Source organism: Pelecanus crispus, chromosome 1, assembly GCF_030463565.1.
Source record: "Pelecanus crispus isolate bPelCri1 chromosome 1, bPelCri1.pri, whole genome shotgun sequence".
Taxonomy (NCBI): domain Eukaryota; kingdom Metazoa; phylum Chordata; class Aves; order Pelecaniformes; family Pelecanidae; genus Pelecanus; species Pelecanus crispus.
The window spans coordinates 217916372-217940503 of NC_134643.1; the positions used below are offsets into that span (position 1 = coordinate 217916372).

Here is a 24132-nt window from a genome sequence, read left to right on the forward strand (position 1 = left end):
ACAGCTCTAATTCTCTTAAATTCTATTCAGTTTTTAAAAAAAACATCACACTGCAGAAAACCTATCACTTCCTGCTTTCATAAAACCTGCCAGATTTTATGAGGATGGATAAAACTGCTTAAAAACTTGCCAAAGATTAAGATGAATGTTTCAAAGAAAAGGTTAAATTGCTCATAAATTTAAAAAACCTTCTGCAGTTTTTACCACAAAACAACCCATAAATGGTTCTAACTCTTCGTCCAGTAAATAGTCCTGGTGGAAGGTGGGGTTTGCCTGCACTGAGCTTCCTGAGTGTGGTTGGGAACATTAACACCTGTGTTCATGCCTAATTGGATCAAAGCTTGAAGGTAAATTTTCCAAGTGCTGTATCTGAGCTGAAAATCAGTGCTCATCTTTCTTCTTCATGAATGTATATTTAACTCTTTTGTGCTGAGTAAATTAGTGCATTTGAAATCTGAAGCATGTTTAATAGTCCCTTCATTTTCGTTCCAGACACTGGATTTTTTTTTTTTTCCCACTGGTTAAGCTGCTATTTATTGACATTGCAGCTGTGCTAATGGTAAAAGAGTCCAGGCTTCAAAGAAAACAGTGTCTTGTGCAGGAGTTACTGTCTGAGGTCTTGACTTCTGCACTGTGTGAGGACAGCTGAGTCCCTGTGTAGAGAACATGGAATGTGCTGGGGACCAAGTGACTGCAGCAGGTTTCCTGCATGCTCTGCAATACAGGAGCAAAATTTAAGCCAGGCAGCAAATGATCAAAATACAATAACAGAATAATATAGATAAAGGTCACCTACATCAGTTATATTATAACTAACTTAAAATAGTTAGGGCTAGCTTTAAACAACTCATGAAGTTTTAAAATAAGACAAATTAAGCTTATTTTTATCCTTCAGTTATTTGACCTTTAGGATTTAAAGCTGCTTTCTATAGTCATTAACATTAGTGTCTTTTTAGAGGCAAAAAAACCAATCTGAGATTCTTCTACAATTTTCTAACTGTAAGACCTGAGGCTTTTGAAAAACTGAAATATCATGTTCATGATAAAAGAGCAGAAATCTGCAATGCTCTAATGAGAGATGTACATTTTCAGTGGAGTTGAGTGAAATTTTGTAAATGTCAGTACTTCCAAGAAAATCCATTGTGAAACCTGGGAGAGGGGAATTACCCTGAGAATTTTGTAACGTTTTGTTTGATTTGGGTTTTCAGTCACTTCTGGCTACTTGTGGTCAGTGTTGCAAGCAGAAAGGTTAACAGAAGGGGATTAAAATTCTGCGTGTAGGACAGTGTCACAAAAGTTCATAATACTCCAGCCACCAGCAACCAAGAAACAGAAGCAACAGGATCTGCATGATGGTCTGCCCAGCTTCATTAGTCATGTCTGCAGAGAGGATTTATTGCTTCAGATGCAATTCCATACTGTCTCAGCATCTGAGCTCTGAGCCGGTATTTCTGCTTGAACAGTGTCAGCCCTTTCAAAATTTGCTTCTGGCTCTTTGTGCCATGCTCCATGGAGCAGTATAGGCATGGTCTGCAACACAGTCCTGCCCTTCACACTGTAAGAGGTCCTGTCCTCAAGGTCATGTCCTTTCAGGTGAGAGTAGTATCATCCCAGTATCAGTAAAATACTGAATCCAAGAATTTCTCCCCAGAGTTCAGTGAGGCTTAGCGTGATGTGCCTATACACGGCAGGCTTCAGGATCTATGGTTTTCAATGTTGTTTCAATTACCTGAAGTGAAGTATGAAGAATATATCATCTAAGTAGAAGGTGCCAATGACAAGCAAACGTAAGGAAAAGGAAAACATTGAATTCTTCTGCTAGAAGTATTACTGGTGCTTCACTAAACTCCACTCAGAAACACAGGTGTGGGTGTGTGTTCTTAGGCTCCAAATTTTATTTTTAAGAAAGTTCTTTTCTTATTCCATTGAGTGGTTATTGTTGTCTCTCTTTCATTTATCCCTGCAGTGATGGCTGGGCAGACAGGTACGATGTGACAGATGGGTATCAGCGTGAAGCTGTCGGTGGAATAACGATCAAGCTCCAGTCTCCTGATGTGAAATGGTTTGATGATTACTACCTACAGCTTCGGCCAGAAACCAATCACCGAAATCCATGGTTTCAGGAATTTTGGCAGCACAGGTTCCAGTGCCGGTTGGAAGGGTTTCCTCAGGAGAACCCTAAATACAACAAGACTTGCACAAGTAAGTAAATTTATTACTTCTGCTGTATAAACCAGATTGAACGTCTGGTGTAAAGAGCTCATGTTGGACTGATACAGTCTAGTCTGGTGGAATAGTGAGTGGGGCTGGAAGGAAAGAGGCTGGAACTGCACTCCTTGCTCTTTCCAAAATGACAACCACAATTTAAAAAGTATTCAGATCTCTAAAGAAACAAATAGATAGTCTCAGTAGCTAACCCTCTCTATATTTGAAAAACTTGATACTACTCTACCTCCATAGGCATCTAAACACTTTCAAAAATGTTGTAATCCAAAATTCAGTGCTTCTTTTCTGAAACAGGGCTAATCATATTGCTTTACCTCACAGGAGCACTGAGAGAGTTAATATACTAAAAGTTATCTGAAGTCAGTATGGTAATGATGATTATTTGTGTACTTCAGATAGAAGACTAGCTGGTTTGAAAGATTTCATTAGGTTTTCTTTCAGCCATGAGTCATTTTGGGAAATGCCATTTTGAGCTGATCTTTTTCATTAAATTGTACAGATTTTAGCAAAAACTGCCATAACATTTTGTCATTTTTGCAAACAGTGGCAAAAACTTTTTTCCCCAGAAAGATGTGGTGCATTTTTCTGGGGTTTTCATTATTTCTTTTAATTACTCTTTACTTCATGAGATTCCAAGCAGTACTAAGACAGTGGACATCCTGCCAATGCTGGGGCATGAGGTGGTGCTGTGCTGGGCATTAGCCCAACCACAGCCATAAGCCCCAAGGGACCTTTCCTCCTAAAACTGTCAATAACTTCCACACGCCCGTGAGACCAAGAAACTATTTTAAGGATCAAAGTCTTGGATTTACACAGCACAAAACCCCACTTAAGTCCCACTTAATGATCATAAATCTTCTTTTGATTTTTACAAGGTCACAGAGGAAGTTTGTGGCTGAGTGGGAAATTGAATCTAGGAATCCCAAAATCTCAGTGTACACCTTCAAAACACAACCGACTTTTCTCCATTATTTTTCTTCTGCTACCCTTCCAACACAGCCTGACACAGGTTTTATTTGCACTATTGACGGGTACTCCATATTGAGCAGTAAACTTCATTGATTTCCCCATGATAATGTAGATCTCTTTCCTGAGATGTCAGTACAGTGGGCACGGCTGGATACAGGCTAATGAAGACCTGGTTTCTACCACTGTGCTGTGTTAGCAACAACATTTCAACTTGGCTTTTCTGGGTTTCTTCTTTTACTTACTTTTTACCAACACTGGGAGAATCTAATTTCTGTTTTCTATGAAAGACTGGGAACTGTGAAATGTAGGTGACTACAGAATCTTTTATAGTTCCTAAAATACAATTCACCACCACCAAAAAATTATCTCAGGGGTGCAGGGAAATGTTATTTTAGACATGAGGTCACCCAGTCATGGATATGAGACAACTTAATCATAAAGCTTGAATAGCTCGGTTTGAACAGCACTCATCCCTGCAAGGTTTCCCACAAAGAGATCCTGAATGAGCCACAGCTCGAATAGGTTCCTAAAACGTAGGAATGTCAAATGCACAAAGAAATGTGCAAAAATTGCCATCTGCTGATCTGCAAATCATGAACAGAGAAAAGGACTAATTTCCCAAATAGATTGTTCTAACTACCATTCCTTCAGCTTTTTTGTCATATTCAGTGCTGGGCCATGATGGCTGTAGTAAAGGAACAAAAACCAAATTATAATACTTTTAATTCTTTCTGGTTGCTGTAGGGCGGAAAACGTTAATTCAGTTGTGGAGTTCCCCAGATTAACAACACTACGCACAGCAATCAATTAACAGTGCCCGTTTAATCAGGTTTTTCACACAGGAAGTTGTTAGTCATCACATTACTCAGTTTTATAGTTTTGATTTTGATCTAGACCATCTGTCAAAATTCATATAAAGGAAATTCAAAGGTTGGCCAGAAAGATGACATGCAGATTTATTTAATGACATTTCTTTGGGTTATAAGTGCTAGGACACCTATGCTGTTTTTCTCATAATAGCCCCAAAACTAGGCAAGGGTGTGTGATAAAGTGAAGAAATATTGAAGTTAGACAACTTTGTGGATTTACCAGCAGGAAAGACACAAATGTATTCTCTGAGAATTGCAGGAGTCAGAGATTTTGATGTTGGGAGTTTAACCTCAAAATTAACATGAATTTTTTGAGACTGTCATGGTAATTTTTGTTTCTACCTCATTTCCTATGTTCCACATGACTTTGAAAACTGTATCTTTATATTGATTCCTAAATTCATATTTGGTTCCCTAACTTATGAGGCCTTATGAGGAGCCACTGAGGGAACTGGGGTTGTTTAGTCTGGAGAAGAGGAGGCTGAGGGGAGACCTTATTGCTCTCTACAACTCCCTGAAAGGAGGTTGTAGTGAGGTGAGCGTTGGTCTCTTCTCCCAAGTAGCTAGTGATATGACAAGAGGAAATGGGCTCAAGCTGCACCAGGGGAGGTTTAGATTAGATATTAGGAGAAATTTATTTATGGAAAGGGTAGTCAAGCATTGGAAGAGGCTTCCCAGAGAGGTGGTGGAGTCACCATCCCTGGAAGTGTTCAAAAAACGGGTAGACATGGCACTTTGGGACATGGTTTAGTGGACATGGTGGTGTTGGGTTGATGATTGGAATGATGATCTTAGAGGTCCTTTCCAATCTTAATGATTCTTAGTTTTTACTTTCATTAAAAATAATCCAGCCACCAAGCCAGGAAACACAAAATTGCTACTCTGCCCTTAACTGGTTTAGTGGTGGACTTGGTAATGTTAGGTTAATGGTTGGACTGGATGATCTTAAAGGTCTTTTCCAACCTAAATGATTATATGATTCTATTCTATGATTCCATTCTATGAACTTCAAGCACTCGAGGTTTGGGTCTTAAACTCCCTCAGTTCAGACTTCCCAATTATAAAGGTGATACCTGCCCTTGATGGCCACCATCATTTCATAGACTGTCCTGACAGTTTCTGCACAATGATGAATATATTAGTGCTGAAATACATTCTCTTCTCCAGCAGCTGCATACAAAAAAACAAAAAACCAAACCAAAACAAAACAAAAAGATGCTAGATGTATTTCTCAGTCTCAGGTTTCCAATTAAAGAGATTGAGTTTATTGAGAAATGGTGGCAAGAAATAAAAATCTATTTTTGCACCAACAGGCAAGCCATTCTTTACTTCTTGGGATAATGATAAAAAGATAAACATAAAGCTGATTGGTGTTGATAGATGAGATCATTATTAAATGGTGTCTATATAGAAAGCAATAACCATTAATTTAGTGGAAAAAATTAATTATTCTGCACAACCCGGTTGTACTGTCATGAAAAAATAAACAATAGTTAACAGTATAAACAACTTATTTAAACAGAAAGAAAATAAGCACAGGGAGATATGTCTGAAATCTGAATAGAAAATTTACTTCACCTGTGCCCCAGGTATGAACTTAGTTGTTTAAACCTTTGTATTTACTTTGCTGATCCCTGCCTAGTAAAATGGTAGGCTACATTTACCTCTGTGACAGAAAATACATGAAGTCATAAGTTAATGAAGCCAGCTTCAGTGACCTGCAAGGGTTTTTTTTCAGTTTTTAACATAAGCTATCCATAGACAGTGCCAAACAAGTAATATTATGAAAAGAAGACAAGATTTAGTAAGATATGCATAACAAAGAGATGAAATCAGCCAAATAAAGACAATCCAAAAAACAATCCAAAATAATTTTTTCTCCATTCATTTCTATCTAGCACTAAAAAGTCTCCATCCCTTCACATACACTTAGTTCACACTGAGGTGAAAATTTTAGCATCAAGCCCACTTTCCATTTGCAGATTTGAACATCCTTAATCCAAATGGGTGTCACTGCTGTTGCTAAGTACATTGATTTTCTGCCTAGCTGGAGCACTACAGAAAGTGAGAAGTTTGCAGGCTTATCTGACTTGATTTTCAGTGTAATCAGTTCCATGCCACAGGAGAGCTGCTACAGGCACCTCTGAATACCAAGAGTCAGAGCAAGGAATTTAAAATGCATCTTTAAAAGGAGACATGTAATGGCCTCCAAACACTAGGGATTTTACAATAATTGGATCTGGCTCCTCCTCTGGCACCCGACAGATTTTTTTTTTTTATTATCTAAGGACACAATTCAGTAAGGTTCTTAAATAGGTGTGCAAGTTGGTCCAGACAAGTAACTCCATGCAACAGCCATCTTCAGGTCATAAAAGACTAATCCAATCCTTTGGTATTGATTGCCTTTGGACCTTTGAAGACTAGGTGTGTATGTTCTTGCTTTCTTATAGACAAGTGTCCTCGCCAGAACTCAAATTCCTAGCACTTTTTCCTTCTAATGAGGGTGTTTTACAAATGCATCTTAACCAGAGTAGAAACAAAACCCAATGCAAGCAAAGTATGTTGTGAAACACTGGCTCAACTGACATTAGTGGAAAAAGTCAAGTCTTCAAGGTCATCAGGGGCAGAAGCATATTTATTGCATTTACCAGTTTGTTAAATGAATCCTTTTGCCTCCACTGTGTAAAAGCCAGAGGCACGGATGGAACAGCATTTTTAAGGTGTTACTTAAACAGAGCAAAACCAGAATACACATCCAAAGTATCTGTGATCTAAGTGTAAGACAAGAAAGAGCAAATAAATAGAGGCTGATGAAGCAGTGCAACATCTTAGTTTGACTGGCAGAGGTTACAGACTTCAGAAAAAAATGGTAGTTTCATGTAAAGGCACAATAGAAACAAGAATCTGAAGGAAGGTGATGAGGCACTTGTGGGGGTATTTACAGCAGGGTCCTGACATTAAATACTGTGATTCAAAGCAGCCAGGGACAAAACACAAAGGGAAATGATGGAGGCTGAGTAATCACAGAGATCAACCACAGACAGGACACAGAGGGCACTGAAAGTGAGAAAAGCAACTTATGTCTGGCATGCTTGGGAGCAAGTAGCCAGTGGCAGGCTTTATAGGAAAGAAGAACATTCTCAAAGTGATGAACAGGAAAAATGAGTTTTGCAGCAGCATTCTGAATGGGCCTCAGCAGGATGCAGAAAGCCAAATCTTCCATTCATGATTTAACCATGTGGCTTCTCTGAGATAAAAACACTTTTTCCAAGGGCACAAAGATTGACATAGAAGAAGGATGACCAATATTTCTCCAAGCAATTAAGAACAGGATTAAGAATTAGATTATTTACAGAAAGAGAGATTAGGGAGATTTGGGATAAATATGAGAAAATTTTGTGGCTAAAGGTACAGAAAGGCACATAAAATGTAGATGCAAAAATTATCTACCTGTTTGCTGAATCTCATCCAGTTCCAGCTGCTTTTAATGAGGTCAAAAGGACCCATAGAAATTCCAAGAGTTCAAGCTGACAGAAAATTGGTTTAACAAATGGTCCTTTTGAGTTTCCAGATAGTACTGAGAAATAAAACATGACTGTACTGCAACATGCTAATAATCTGTTGGTTAAATCTAAGCTCAAATGCCAAAGCTAGTTTAATCAGAACCCAGATGATAAAAAAAAAATAAGTGCTGTGAGAATGGAAGGATGTTTTTTGTATTTCAAGGAATGTGTCACATTTAAATCCCCAAACATGTGGCACTTTTATTTTTAGATTGCAAATTAAAACAAAACAAAGCAAATTAAGTTAAAATTCATTTGTAGATTTTAAACAGTGAATTAAAGGCCATTTTAATACTGAAGACAACCTGCCTGTCACTCAGTTTGATACTTGATATATTATGTCTCATGCTTGGGCACTGGCAAGCTGAAGGATAGTCCAGCCCTCATTTTTATGGACCACATTTCAGATCTGGAGCTTAAACACAGTTTATCACTACTTTCACAGTAATGCTGGGTCAGGTCCAGAAATTTCCAAAGGCAGATCAGCTGTGAGGCATAAATCCAGATCTGAATTTTCTAGAAGCCTGATATAATCTGAGCCAGGAGCCTACACAGACATGTCATTATTTTTTTGACTGAGAGGAAGCAGCAGTGTGGCACTGAGAACTACTATATGCTCTGTTATACCTATTTGAAAGACTTTTTCATATGCATTGATCCTGATTTTAACACACCTGTGACTCAAACCCTTGAATAACTTCTGTCTTCTCACTGCTGTTATGGAACTCATCAAACTCCTCCAAAATCTGACTACAAGGCTACATCTATTTTTCCTTCACTTTATGCTCCCTGCCTTCCTCCTTCCATATATTAGATATATTTGATGATATACCATGCTACTGTGGTTTTATTCTTGATATAATAATTCCTTTTCTCACTGCCTTTCTGAACCTTGAAAACTATCTGGAAGAGATTAATCCCATTGTACAGGTAGACCATGTCTCTCCAGCTTTAAGAATAGAAGTAAATTATAATTAAATGTATTCAGGTTATATACATTTCTTATTAGATGGATGGAGTAGTTCCTGTCATTCTTTTCTCTCAGCAGTTTGACTTCCTATATAGATTTGAATACTTCATATAAGCATGTTTGCAAGTACAGAAAGTTTTATGCCAGTATTTAATGTGCTTTTGCATCTGTAGTGGTTGTGTTTCATTGTCATTTATGACCAAAGAAATTGAATTCTGTAGAAGGTGAAAGGATAGTAATGTTGTTAAGAAAATGGTGTGAAGAAATAGACATCTATTTACTTACCTTCTCCTATGACTTACTGTCACTGTTACTCTCTTTGCTGATTTTACTGAACTTGACAACAGGAGCCAGACCACCACCAGTACGCAGGCACCCAAGGGTGCAGGTCAACCTCTAGTCAGATTTGTGAGAGCTCTGAACATGCCTTGCTCATGTAGGCCTAGATAGACTTAAAACACCAAAGTCAATGAGGTACTTGAAAAAAATCTTTTGAAGGTCCTCTCTGCCTTTTAGGACACTGAATTTGGTCCCTCAGTCATTCTCAAATTTAACATTTTAGTGATAATCATCACATGAAGTGTAACAGTGCTAGTATTGGCTTTCAGTTGAGGAGAGTGAAAGTTAGAATTGGTCAAAAACATTTGGCAAGTGGATTGCACTGGAAGATATCTGCTTGTCAAATTTGAAAAATGTTCTATAGCAGCCTGTTGATCCAATGACACGCACTTTGAAAGAAAAGCATTGAAATGAGTCATTTTTTGTTTTCTCATTTCAATAGCATTGAAGTGTTTTGTTTCAAGTTTATAATTTGCTTTTACATTGTTTCAGTCTTATGCTATGTTTTTTGCCTCAGCAACAAAATGACACTTTCCAGTGTTGCCAAATCTTTTTTTTTTCCTCTGAATTTCCTTTTCAGAAAAGATAAATCCAATCTTGAGTTTTTGTATTAATTTTGAATGGAAAAGGATATTTGAACACGAAATTTCCCATGCAGCAGAAAATATGCTTGTTCATCAGTCCAAGGGCCTGTAAGAAATTAAATTACGGGGGAAAATAAATAAATAAATGAATAAATAATCTATTACATTTATTATTAGCAGAAAAATACACCTGGAACCTTACAAATAACAGAGAACTGAAAGTTATTTTTTTCACATTGCTTTAACAGAAAGCTCTGATGACAAATTTTGGAAAAGCTTCCAAAATGAGTCATTTTCTGTGTCTTTAAACAATGTTAACTTAATTAGGTATGAACACTATGCTTTACCTTGCTTCACATATACAGCCTTTCCTCCATTTTATGACTCCAGTCATTTCTTCACTGAAGAGACATGCATGGGATGACTGACTTGGTGCCATGGTGTCCAGAACATGCAGAGCCAGGGAAGGTTCCTGATGTGTTCCCAGGGAGCACAACTGTGACAGTATGGACCCAGGACAGACCTAAGAAGTCCCGCACCATAATCTGCAGCAGATAGATTTGCAATGTCTTCAATACAAAGGGCAGCCTTTTCCCCTGGTTTTTTTTTTTTGGAGATACTCACTAAGCCAAAGGGGGAAAAAACCTAACCAACCAACAAAAACCATTTGCTGGTGGGCTTGAAATTCAACTACTGCTAGCTAGTAGTGGGACTATTTGCTAGCAGAACTAGAACTAGTTTCTATCAGCCTATTATCTCTCAAAACAAAAATTAACACAAATAATTAATGAAGTCTTTAACGACATATGTATGGAAATTATATGGAAACTAATTTGTGAATTAGTCATGGGGAAACATTATGGGATAGTTGGAGACTGTAGGCTATATTTCCGGGTTCCTCCATGAAGTTCTCTAGGATTTTGTTGTAAACAACCTTTTGATCATTGAGAAATTTTAAAATAAAAAAGTGAAATGCTACCTGTTTCCCTTTATTTCAATGTTAAACTCATTTCATAGCAAACAAACTGCTCTGCACTTTGAAAAAAAACTTCTCCCATGTTCTGTCTCATATGTCATTCTCTTGTTTCTCCTTGGAGAAATGAAATAAGAGGGAGACTGCCTGGAATGTAAAGTATTTTTATTCTTCCTTTTACCCTTTCTTCATTCTTTAAAATTCAGAGTATTCTCAGCTTTGGAAAAGTTAGAAAGCAGGAAAAGCATATTGAACCATGGTAATTTTGCAGTCTTGCACGTCCCTGCTTGATGAGGCTTTGTAATGTCACCAGCTGGCAAACAGGAAAAGAAAAAAAATGTATTTTATCTTCCTTGAGGGTAAAAAGTAGGGAAAAAACCAAGAATGCCAGGTTTTACATCAAAACCCCATAAAAATAATGAATTTTATTGAAGAACGTTTTCTGTTTATTTGCCTGTTAAGTACGGGGAAAACCAGTGACATTTCAGAATTTCCTGCAACATTTCCTGGGTTTGGTTTGGTTTTTCCGTACGGGGGCGTGATGCTCTGGGGAGGGTCATTAATGCATCGATGCTTCCCCGGCGGCAGCAGCTCCCGGCCGCAGCCCATGAGGTGGAGCCGCTGCCCGGCGCTGCCCGCTCCCAGCTCCGCCGGGGCCAGTGGGGCTGGGGCCATGAGTGCTCTTAAGCGCGTGCTTGGACCAGCGCCCATAAGTACACTAACTGTTTTTAAATAGATCCGAGAAACGGACCATTGCCAGTTGGAACCGCTTTCTTGATGAAAGAACATGTTTCTTCTCCGTCACCTACGTGTTTGTGTTTTTGGAGAAGTGACAGCAGAAAAGAAGAAATTTGGGCGAGGAGCTGAGTGCTGGGCAGCCTCTGCATGGTTAATCATGGGTTCAAGGCTGCTTTGAGAGCCAGCCCTGCCCAGCTCCCCGTATAAACTGCCAGGTTCATGTTCACAGGCTGCTTCAGCTTGGGCTCCATAGCCGTGGCGTGCACATCCCTGAGCTTGCCTTCGCGTGGCCCCAGGCCTTGTTCCGTGAGGTGCTGCTGAGTGGCACTGTGCGTGATCGCCCTGCATAGCCCATCTTTATCCTCTGCTATGCTATCGCTGTAGTGGCCCAAACTGGGCCACTCCCAGCAGCGTGGGCAGAAAACATGCAGTTACAATGCTCTGAGTTTGTACCATTCTCAGACTGTTCTACGCCTTTGGTGTAGTCACAGCCCTATAATAAAGCTGGGAAGATACAGATAAATCCAGACATATAGAATATATATTTAAGCAAGAAAAAAACATGGATATTAACCACCTACTCCAGTGGCAGCAAATTCCTAAGCTGATATTTAATGCATTTAACCATATTTCAAAGGCTCACCTGAATCCTTTATATATAGATTCCTAAATGATCTTTAGAATAAATATTTACATACTTATATTTCCCACAAAATCCAGGATAATTTTACTTTCATTTTAGAGAGAACGCGATAGAATCATAGAATCATAGAATCATCTAGGTTGGAAAAGACCTTTAAGATCATCCAGTCCAACCATTAACCTACACTACCAAATCCACACTAAACCAATCAAGGGTAGACTAGACTAAACCATATCCCGAAGTGCCACATCTACCCGTTTTTTAAACGCCTCCAGGGATGGTGACTCCACCACCTCTCTGGGCAGCCTCTTCCAATGCCTGACCACCCTTTCCGTAAAGAAATTTTTCCTAATTTCCAGTCTAAACCTCCCCTGGCGCAGCTTAAGCCCATTTCCTCTTGTCCTATCGCTAGCTACTTGGGAGAAGAGACCAACACCCACCTCACTACAACCTCCTTTCAGGTAGTTGTAGAGAGCGATAAGGTCTCCCCTCAGCCTCCTCTTTTCCAGGCTAAACAACCCCAGTTCCCTCAGCCGCTCCTCATAAGGCCTGTGCTCCAGACCCTTCACCAGCTTCGTTGCCCGCCTCTGAACACGCTCCAGCACCTCAATGTCTTTCTTGTAGTGAGGGGCCCAATACTGGACACAGTATTCCAGGTGCGGCCTCACCAGCGCCGAGTACAGGGGGACAATCACCTCCCTGCTCCTGCTGGATAGCACTTAAAAACTCCAGGCAATAACAAGTCCATTGCATTAAGCAGAGGAAAAACAGGAAGATAACGAGAAGTAGTCCTCTTCCTTAGGAATATTTAATCTAGAGAAAGATGGCAGATAAAAAGCAGTAGAAAGGCAATATCATTAGAAGGAAAATTGAAGGACAGATGGGTTATCTGATTTGCCAAAGAATGGACAGGGTTTGTCTATGTAATATTTTGTAGACAGAAATGGCAATGTGACTTCAAATCTGGAACTGCCTCATGATCTTACAGCTTGGAAAATAGCAGGATAAGCCCTTATTTACTTACCAAAATTACTTGGACAAAAAAGAGTAAGGAATAAACAGAACAGAACTGAAGGATCTCATCACATGCTCTAACCACTGATATTTCCTCATTTGTCAGAGAATTCTGCAATATTTGGTCATTTATGATTGCAAGTACTGTCCCACTTCCCTCGTTAGGTTTGATTTGATTCACCCTGCATTCTTCCATTGCCTTGTACTTCTTAATTGCAGGAGGCAGAATTTTTATTTCTGCAGTAATTACCATGACACTGTTACTGTTTATTGGTTCTGAGGTACTGCAGCACAGATTACTTTCTATAAACGTTTGGACATAATCACCAAATTCAGCACAGATTTATAAATAGGTTGATATTATTCCAAACAATGTTTGTGGGAAAATGAGCTACGTCCTGAAAAAATTGCTCGGTCCTACCACAGAAAAGGTACTTAAGCCTGTCAAAATGGCAATAAGCATCAACTGGAGACCTATGAAATGAAGATTTGTACCTGGCCCACGCACATTGTTGCCTCTGTACCTCCAACTCCTGCTGTCTGCAGCATAATGGGAGTGACGCTGAGTCCGATTGCAAACTCTGTGGGCCAAGAGAGATTCACAGCTTGGGGGAGGTTTACTTTAAACTGGCTGTAGCCTGGTCCTAAGGTTTGAACACCTATTTGCAGCTGTGGTGCATTAGGTGCTTTCCTGGGGCATTTCATCCAGTTTAGTATCAGCTGAAAGAAATTTGATACACTTGCTCTGAAACTGTGACACGCAGCTGAAACCAAAGCACAGTGAGCAGGAACGATTTGGAGATTGACTTTGAAAGCCCACACCTGAACTAAACTAAACCATTCCTGTGAATGTGTCCTGCTTATGCCTATACGCCAACATTCAATGGCATCACACTGGCTTTTCCCAGCCCACAGGAAACCAAGACATTTTTATTCCCTTCTTTGCAAATTTTTCTCATATGGGAATGTAAAAGATGGAGAAAAGCAGATCTTTTATAAATATGCTTTTTTTTTTTTTACTCTAATAGAAAAGTGTTCTGCTAGGGATATTGTAAACAAGAATATGGGTTACAGTCTGTGGATATTTATTCTCTGCACAGTAATTCCGTAGGAACTCCTCAACTTCTATTAGATTTTTTCATTATAAGAGTAATTCATTATAAAAATAATTAAGAGTTTAATCTGTAAGAATTATAAGAATCTGTAAGAGTTATAAGAATAATTAAGAGTTTAATCTGTAAAGTCAATTCCATTGAACATTACTGGCATCATCATCATTAAATTCATCTGCGCCACCTCTCCATCTCATGATGACCCTGTGTCAGGAAAGGTTTTTGACTGAAGACAGCCCTCGTGGATGAATTTAAGAATATGTGTTTGAGTTCCAGCAAGAACAACAGGCACCAACACTTAAGTGAACAACGTGTTTAAGGCTACCTAAATCATACTTGTTGCAGACATACTAAATCATCCTATGCAGATATAGATTTAAAATATTTTTACTTTTTTTTCTGACTGAGACTACCTTTTAGCTTGTGTATTCAGCCTTCTCTTAAAAGCACTAATAGGATCACTGAGGTAAATAGGGTGACTGATATGCTTCAAGTCTGACGCGCCTAAGTACTTTGTGAAATGGGTTGAAAATCCTTTTCAGACATAACTATTTTATTAATATTGGCATTTTTTAGGACTGTATTACAGTATATTAAAGAGCAAAAATTTTCTTTTTTTCTCAGTTTTTGAGAAGTTTCCTTTAATTACAGAGTCTAAAGGTACTGTAAACCAACAGTCAGTCTTGGCAGGTTGGATTTGCCCCTATATAGCAAAGTGAGGCAGTTAATGTCTCAGGAAAATGTTTTCTCCAGCTGCAGGAAGTATATTAAAATTCTCACAACAGCTAATTCCCTCACAATTCCGCTGACAATTGCCAGCAGCTTCTATGAAGAGCTAAGCAGACTCATTACAAATCATCAGGTGAACTGAATGAGGTTCAATGTTTAAAGAAAGTTGGAATAATAATTCTATCAAATTGAAGCACAAAGCCCAGTGGAGAGTGTTCCTGTAAGAATTAAGTTATTAAATTTTTAAGCAATCATATGCAATAAAGCAGCTGAAATATTGTTTCGTAATAAATACTATTGCTGATGCAAATCTGATTCATTCTAATGGCTACTATAATTAACTGTACGGTTTGTGAGCTGTTAATTTTGAGGATGAATAATTGGTTAAACCAAGTTTTGTGTATTGCAATGTAATACGCTTGTTCAATTTTCCACTTAATTTCAATTAATATGGGTTTTACATGTACTCCACTGTTGCAGTTTTTATGCCCATTATTTTTAATTAGGAAAAAACAATACCTTGGTAGAATGGAACAAATGAGCAACACTGTGTGTTGCTTCCAAGTTTTTTTGGATTACAGATATTTCAAGCTCATATCACTTAACTATCCAAAATGTTAATCACTACTGCTGAAGTTGACCAGAACTAGGAGTGCCAGCTCCCACACGAAATAGCAGGGAAAAAGGGAACTCTCAGTCCCCTCATTCACTTACTGACCTCTACAAAATGATTTTCAGTTCAAACTATGTATCTTTGCTACCCTTCCTGATGTTTTCAGTACTCTAAAATGTTTTAGTCATTAGGACTGCGTGGTGATGTTCACCACCGAAAAGGTGAGCTTGTAGATCACCTATTTTATGATGGGATCAATCACCAGCTGGAGATTCTTACTCATCTCCACAAAAGGTGCCTAGACATCAGACTGGATGCTTGTCTTCTGGATGGATATTGTTAAACTAGATGAGTGCCACCCTCAGAGTGATGTACTAGTCTTCATTTCTTTGAAGAAAAAAAATTATCTGTACATCAGTCTTTTCATAGCATAAATTACTTCTCACGTTGTGCTGCCCCTGCAGCTCAGACAGGCAGCTGTAAGCTCCATCCCTGCTGCTTGCCAATGCACCTATGGGAGGCAGACTCTCATAGAGTGGACAGAGGTTATTTGCACTCCCTTTGCTCCTGGCTGCCCACACATGGGACTCCCTAGCTCCTGAGGGTTACTGCTTGACTGATAAAAGGAGAGTAAATGTTCTAGTAGAGCTCTTTGTCCTCCCTCCCAAGCTGAACCTTTCCAGGTATCTGACAAATTCCCAGCACCATTTATGCAGTTGCTTTATCTCTGACTTTTCTCAGTTCCCCAGTATTAAAGATCTGGTGGCTGGAGTGCAGCTGGCAGCTTTGCCAATGACATATGAAGCAGAAAACCTCCAGCCTACTCTTCTTTAGCTGGACTGGTGCTGCCAACAGAGAGAATCTGTGTCATTAATAACAATGGGTTATTAAAAAAAAGTCCTTCAGGGTGCTGCTGAATGAATTTTTATTGTGCATTTCACAGAAGCAGAAACAGAAAATAGAAATTCAGACATTATGTTTTAAAAGCCAAACAAAGTAAGGTTAACCAATGCTGGCTCAACAGAGTCATTGCCTAGCCCACATCATCAAACCCTTCACAGACTTTTTAATGCATTTATCTGCATTGCATCATTATCCTCACTTTGCAAATAGAGAGGAGCAACAGGCATAGAAGTAGGAGAGTTATTAGCATAGGAACTTTTGGGACAGTAAAGGAGTTGTGCTTAGGTTGGTCTGTTTGCACAGGATTGGTTCCCACACCTTTGAAACGAAAGTGTTGTCTACAAAGTCACTGCAGAACAGACCCCATGTTAGCATTTACACCTCAAGAAAAGATTTCTGAGGATTTGGATTCCCCAAAACATTATATTATAATGCTCATCATACATGCTTTAAAAAAAACATGGAAGAGAAGTAGTCAAAAAACAACATATGTGAGGAGTTGAGCTGCACAGAGAAAGGCATCAGGAGGATAGTAAAATATTTAAAGGGAACCTCTTCTTTTTTTTTTTTTTTTTTAAACATGGTCAGTGTGCAGAGCAGTAAGAGTATCTGCTATGAGGTGTTTAAGACACTTAAAAAGACTTTTGCCACCCTTAATAACCAAGCCATCAACAGATGTCTGAAGAGCTGGTTGTATTTCAGCCCCATGCACTGACCACCCGCTTTGTGATGTTCCCTGGCAGGCCAGATGACTCTGAGGACGCAGCACGTTCAGGACTCCAAGATGGGCTTTGTCATCAATGCAATATACTCGATGGCGTACGGCCTCCATAACATGCAGATGTCGCTGTGCCCAGGCTACGTGGGCCTCTGTGACGCCATGAAGCCCATAGATGGTCGGAAGCTCCTGGAATCCCTCATGAAGACAAACTTTACTGGGGTCTCTGGGGACATGATCTTGTTTGATGAGAATGGTGACTCGCCAGGAAGGTAATGTTGACATTTGTCAGACTGTTTAATACCAGACACATTTACTGTACGTAGTAGGTGAATGCAGACTTGACATCAGAGCTAAGATCTTATACTTTTATTTTCACATTTCCTGACTTTCTGTGCTTATTTTTCCAAAATAACTCTTTCTTTTTTTAACATGCATTTTTTATGATGTTTAAGGTTAAAGACATGAACTTTCCAGCATACAATTTTCCTGCATGAATTTCCATTTCCATCTGTACCATTTAAAGGTATTCTCACTACAAACCATCAGACCAATTTTATGTTCATAGACCATGATGGCCACCACAGCATTGTTCTCTCTCTCTTTGGGTGTTCAAATATATGTGTTTGATTGAGCTATAAGCAATCATAGCAGACACAGTTCTTTTATTAAGAAAGGTAAAACAATATCAGAAATATTGTATTGATTTGCCTGGGATATTTTTCCATCAGAATTATTAAAAATCTGCTTCCGTATCTTCCAAATAAAGCCTTTCAACTTGCATAACAGACTAAGCTATTAATTCATACTCTCTGCTATAAGCCAAATTGAATTTAAACAAAGCTTCTTTTGCTGATAGCTTACATGCATGTATATATGTACATCTATGAAATATAAGACAAGTTTTTCTTTTTCTATGACATATATGCAGTATCCATATAAATGCACACTAAAAAGAGTGATGAGGTTTTTTCCTGGGTTTCTGCCTACTGAATTCTCGAAAGATGAACAGCAAGTGTGATAGCATTCAAAGTATATTTTTTCCCTATATTTCAGTGGGTAGATTCCTGCCTCATTCCTTGCTTTTGCTCCAGTTTGATTGAGGCAGCCCTTCCTGTCTACATTATAGGGAAGTTTTTAAACATCTTTGTGATGGCACCATATCAACAGATGAGTAGGGGGAAAATTGTTCATCTTGTACACTCATTTAAATTTTGTCTTCTCCCACTATGCGAACTGAAAGGAAAGCATTAACTTCCAAGTAGAGATGGATAGGAAAAGGTAAATGCATTGGTAAGAATATTTTGACATTTCCAAAACTTTCTGCAATTTCAGAACTGATTTTTTTTTTTTTCATTTTATCTGAAAACCTGTAAAGTCAGCATTCTCCCCAAAAAGAGAGCAGGACAACCACCTACAAAGCAGTCTGTCTGTGTCTCTGGAGGCATACATTTTCGAACTCTTCAGACTCAGACTCTAAGGAAGTGCACTGGGAGCTGGTAGGAGAACTCAGACACAAACTGGCAAAAACCCAGGAAAATTTCAGATGGAAATTTATTTTCAGCACTGTTTTGGTGAGCAAGGCTGTCTTCCGCTAAACATTTCTGTTTTTACAAATAGCTGAATTCTGAAGAAAAGTGCTCAGTCTGGATTTTTCTGACCAAATTATTTTTAAAAGACTTGTCCAAGACTTCTCTTAAAGGATTCCCACTTGGTTTTAATGGTGCTCACATGGAGTGGACTGCACCCTACTTTATTCCTATCTGTTTCACTCTTTTCTTGAGAAAGACTGAAGACCACCACAAATAAATGATATGTGCCCTGACACAAATAAATGATATGTGACATGACAACAATGACAATATCTAAATGTTGCAAAGAGACCTTTAGTTTTACCTTTTCCTCATGTTGGCATGCTTAACAACAATGATTTAATGCCATTTGTTGCAAGGAATTTAATTGAATGTCTTGGGTCTTTCTTAAATTCACTTCTAAGACAGACGGTGAAGGAATTATATCATGGGCAGTCATTTGTTCAGTCACAGTAGGACATTAGTGTTTCAGTGAAGAGCATGGGGACACCATGTTGATTGTGCACCTCAGGGTAACACAACTTTAATAAAGTCCAGCCTCACTGGATTTGTGTGAGATACAGTAGTGCTCTGTCTACTCAAACTAATGGACTGTGCATGGTGACAAAATGGTCCCAGAGTTTGTTTACTTTTGAAACATAGTTTTTTGTTCCATCTTTTCCTACAATAGTCACATCATTAAATCTAGTCTATGTGCTTTAAATCAGCCAACATTGAATTCAAAATTTAGTTTTTCATGATTAAGAAGGCTTTATAGGAAGCTCTGTCTCTAACACCCAGGTTTTGAATAGTTTATAGTCTTTCAAGCACTGTCAAACACTATTTGCAACAGCTGGGAGATTGTGCAGTCATACTGGAATAACTCATCTCCCCTGTTCACTTGGGTTGATAACTGCATCTTCACTTTGTAAAACGGAAATTTAAATCCTCACAGCTGTATTGTGGTGGGGGTGTTAAGCAGGAAATCAGAACATAAAAAGCCTTTCTGACCTAGATAGCTGAGGATTTTGATGTATAGCAAAAGGGTTTTGATATTATACAACAGATGATTAATCCCACAAGATGCTTTGGATCCTGGCCCTATTCCAAAGTCCTTTATGTGTATGTTGAGCTCAAAGCAAATAGACAGTCTAGTGGAGGGCTTGTTTTAGGTGATACAGAAGACACAGAAAAAAACAAATTAGTATGGAAGGAAACACCATGATTTCTCAGAAAGATAACAACTATGTATAAACAGTATCAAAACTCCAAAGAAGAAACTGAGAAGGCAAGAAAAGGCAAGAAAAAGAACATGCTGATGTTTTAGCTGTGCTACCAATAGAATATGGATTCCCAGCAATATCATGGCACTCCTGTTTTGAAATAAGTTTTTTGCACTGTGATTGGGCACTGTTGGAAATGTGCTATTGCACCATCTGATCTCTCCTATCCTAAAGTGACAAACTGTCCCTGTGGTATCTCAAGGTCCAGGGAAGCAGTGACTCATGAAACTTCTTCTTTTGGAAAGACTCAAGAATCATATGATATGGACAATATCATATTGCTCATTCAGTCTGGCTCCACTTTCATTTTGTTTCACAAGTTGCTTGCAGTCCTGATCCTGACCTATGTGTGATTTTGGCATTGAATCCCTGCCACAGTTTCCCCACTGTGACAGTTAGACTTTTTTCCCTGATGCAAAGCATCCTGAGATCCACAGATGGAGAATATTATAGAATAGTTTTATTGTAATTTTTTTTATGTCAGTGTGGGAAAAATGTTGATGTTAGATATAGTATGGCTACTGCTTGTCAGTCTTAATAGTGTTTCCTCTGAACTTAAGAGAGATACTGTGTATCTTAGTTAAGAGACTGTTTGATTTAATGAGCTGGTTCTTTTACTTATCTGTACATTGGACTTCACAAATTACACTCTGACAATATCACTCTTAATCCAACCCTGTTCATATGCTTTGCCTTGGGGACTAATTTTGTGCCTGCTGCCAGGGAAAAGCTGTCTCCTCGTTTATGAACCAAACAGGTTATCTGAACCTATGATTGTGTTAATCTTCTCATTCTATATCATTTGCTTATTTTACTGCAAAATCCACTAAAAAGGAGGTAAAGCAAAGCATGACATCACCACTTCAGGAGTTGCCCAACTTTCAAAGCATGCTTTACAAGTAAGTGCTAAAAGAACTGGCCTGTAAGGCAGAAAGGTGGCCTGGTGTTCAGCATGCCAGTAGGAGGCTAGTGAGTCCTACGCTACTCTGCAGACTTTTTGCAAGACTCTGTGAGAGCTAAAAAGTAGGAGGAAGAGGAACATGAGCCAGAAAACTCTAATTGGCTCTAGTTCTGGTCTTAACACTTCTGTTCCCAGATAACGAAGTGATCTGACCCAAAAGCATCCTAGGACTGAGGCATGAATACTCTTTCTCTTCCATACCATACTGTACAAGGAATTAAATGTGTTCTGATCACTGAGGAATTATATAAAAACGAAATGGGTTGTATGGCTGGGAGATAATAGCATTTGCTGCTTCAATGATGTAAAAGAAAAAGAAAAAGAAAAAGAAAAAAAAAAAAAAAAAGGGCAAGTCTCAACTTCATTCTTCAGATGCCTGGACTACAAGGTGCCTCTTGATAAGAAGATCTCTCTGAAGCCTCCAGCAAGTCCCAGAGTCCGTGCCTGAAGAAAGATGCTTGATTCCTCTCTGGGTGCCACACCAAATTGCATCTTGCAGTCTTACAGCACAAAAAGTTTCTTTTGATCCCACAGGCTCAATCTTGCTTCTATCTCACTTTAGAAGCTTAGCTGTCTTCAGGCTTCCTCTCTCAGGAGGGGAATAAGCACCTGCAGACAGTGAGGAGCACTTAGTATCGGGAATTGCCATTATATGTTTAGATTTCTCTGCATCTGCTATAGAAGGAGCCTAGGACAGCTAGGATTCCCTGTGCACTTGGCTTCAATGCAGAAAGTTACACAGGATAAATCCTGTCTGGCTCATTTCATTGTTTTCCTTAAATAAATACAGTCATTCTCAGAAGCTTGGTCACTTACCCCTAAGTGTTCAGTGAACTTTCATGGTGACAGAAGAAAACAAATTAAAATACAAAGGAAAAGAAAGATTATGATATCACAGAAATTATTGGGAGAGACTCAAGGCAAGCATAATGCTTGAAATTCTGCCTTTTTTATTTCAACAAGCTTGATTTTGACTGTATATTGCTCCTTTAATTTGAAACATTTCACAATATTCTCCTCAGCTGTGTCTCCTCTTTGTGTTTCCAAAGATACGAAATAATGAATTTTAAGAAAATGGGGAAGGACTACTTTGATTATATCAATGTTGGCAGCTGGGACAATGGTGAGCTGAAAATGGATGATGATGAAATATGGTCAGAGAAAAATAATATCATCAGATCTGTGTGCAGTGAACCCTGCGAAAAAGGCCAGATAAAGGTAAATATTTTCCCCATTTACTTCAGTCATGTAGAACGCATAGCCTTGAAATTTGAAAGCAAGTTTTTCTTGACTCTTACATGGAGGCCCACACTTTAATTAAAATGTACAGACTTATGTATTTAGTTCTTACTTGTATCATAATCATCTCACTATTTTCATAAGTTGCCATTTTCTTGTACTCCTGTATCTGTGAACTGCTGACTTTTTTATACTTATATTCCAAAGGCTTTAGAACAGGTATTGTTTGGGGATTTTTTTTCTGAATATTTTTACACCATCTGATTCAGTGGATTGAAAATCCCTGACTGGGATTTGTCAGTACAATTGCAGGTAAATTATAACTAATAATTGCTACTGTTTTGGTGCTAGACACCTAGACTGGAACATTATTACTCAGACCTTAAGTCTGTGGTATAATCAGAGAACACCGATCACTACCACTACTTAGAACTTCAGGAAATGTAGGTAACTTTTTTTTTTTAATTATACCTGTTTTACTGCTTCTTTGATTCCCAGGTATCTGATTTTTCCTTCCTCCCTTTCCATGTTGCAGTAAGTAAGGAGCGTAGATGAAACTGTCATATATTAATTGTACTCTATTATACTTCAGCATCCCATGACTCTTACTGCAGAACAGTTAAAATACTACAAGTCCTTAGCTTACCTTGAAGTCATTTATATAAAAGCATGGGGGCTAAGGGGATGGGCATGGACAACAGAGTGCCTCAGACTGAAAAAAAGCAGCTGTAATCTCCAACATGTCTCACTGGAATCTGGATCACTTTTCTCCTGTGTCAACATGGCATGTCTGCAAAACTGGGAAGCAGCTACAGTGAGGGGCTGATGGGAGTCTGACCATGCTCTGCAATACAAAGTGAACCTCTTCAGTCTGAGTTTTCCAGAGTTTTAGGACGCAGTCACCATCTTTTATCCATTAATTGGTCTTTGGCAGAGTCAGTAAGCAAGTTATATAATAGAATCATAGAGTCATAAAATCGTTTAGGTTGGAAAAGACCTTTACGATCATCCAGTCCAACCATTAACCTACACTACCAAATCCACACTAAACCAATCAAGGGTAGACTAGACTAAACCATGTCCCAAAGTGCCACATCTACCTGTTTTTTGAACACTTCCAGGGATGGGGACTCCACCACCTCTCTGGGCAGCCTCTTCCAATGCTTGACAACCCTTTCCATAAAGAAATTTTTCCTAATATCCAGCCTAAACCTCCCCTGGTGCAGCTTGAGCCCATTTCCTCTCGTCCTATTGCTAATTACTTGGGAGAAGAGACCAACACCCACCTCACTACAACCTCCTTTCAGGCAGTTGTAGAGAGCGATAAGGTCTCCCCTCAGCCTCCTCTTCTCCACACTAAACAATCCCAGTTCCCTCAGCCGCTCCTCATAAGGCCTGTGCTCCAGACCCTTCACCAGCCTCGTTGCCCTTCTCTGAACATGCTCCAGCACCTCAATGTCTTTCTTGTAGTGAGGGGCCCAAAACTGGACACAGTATTCCAGGTGCGGCCTCACCAGCGCCGAGTACAGGGGCACAATCACCTCCCTGCTCCTGCTGGCCGCAGCTTTCCTGATACAAGCCAGGATGCTGTTGGCCTTCTTGGCCACCTGGGCACACTGCTGGCTCATGTTCAGCCAGCTGTCTACCAACACCCCCAGGTCCTTTTCAGCCAGGCAGCTTTCCAGCCACTCTTCCCCAAGCCTGTAGCATTGCATGGGGTTGTTGTGACCGAAGTGCAGGACCCAGCACTTGGCCTTGTTAAACCTCATACAGTTGGCCTTGGCCCATCGATCCAGCCTGTCCAGGTCCCTCTGCAGGGCCATCCTACCCTCGAGCAGATTGACACTCCCACCCAGTTTGGTGTCATCTGCAAACTTACTGAGGGTGCACTCAATCCCCTCATCCAGACCATTGATAAAGATATTAAACAAGACTGGCCCCAAAACAGAGCCCTGGGGAACACCGCTCGTGACTGGTCACCAACTGGACTTAACTCCATTTACCACTACTCTCTGGGCTCGGCCACCCAACCAGTTTTTTACCCAGCGAAGACTACGCCCACCCAAGCCATAAACTGCCAGCTTCCCAAGGAGAATATTACGGGAGATGGTGTCA

The 24132-nt window shown here is 39.4% G+C and overlaps 1 protein-coding gene across 3 annotated transcripts in view; it reads left to right on the plus strand.

The window, feature by feature from the left end:
• The window catches only part of GRM5 (glutamate metabotropic receptor 5), a 295278-nt gene that overhangs the window by 224086 nt on the left and 47060 nt on the right, over nucleotides 1-24132 (plus strand). For all 3 annotated transcript variants that reach the window (XM_075708134.1, XM_075708140.1, XM_075708149.1), the window contains exons 3-5: nucleotides 1967-2202; nucleotides 16989-17235; nucleotides 21828-21996. In XM_075708134.1, the coding sequence (XP_075564249.1) occupies nucleotides 1967-2202; nucleotides 16989-17235; nucleotides 21828-21996 (652 nt within the window). The remainder of the gene's footprint in view (nucleotides 1-1966; nucleotides 2203-16988; nucleotides 17236-21827; nucleotides 21997-24132) is intronic.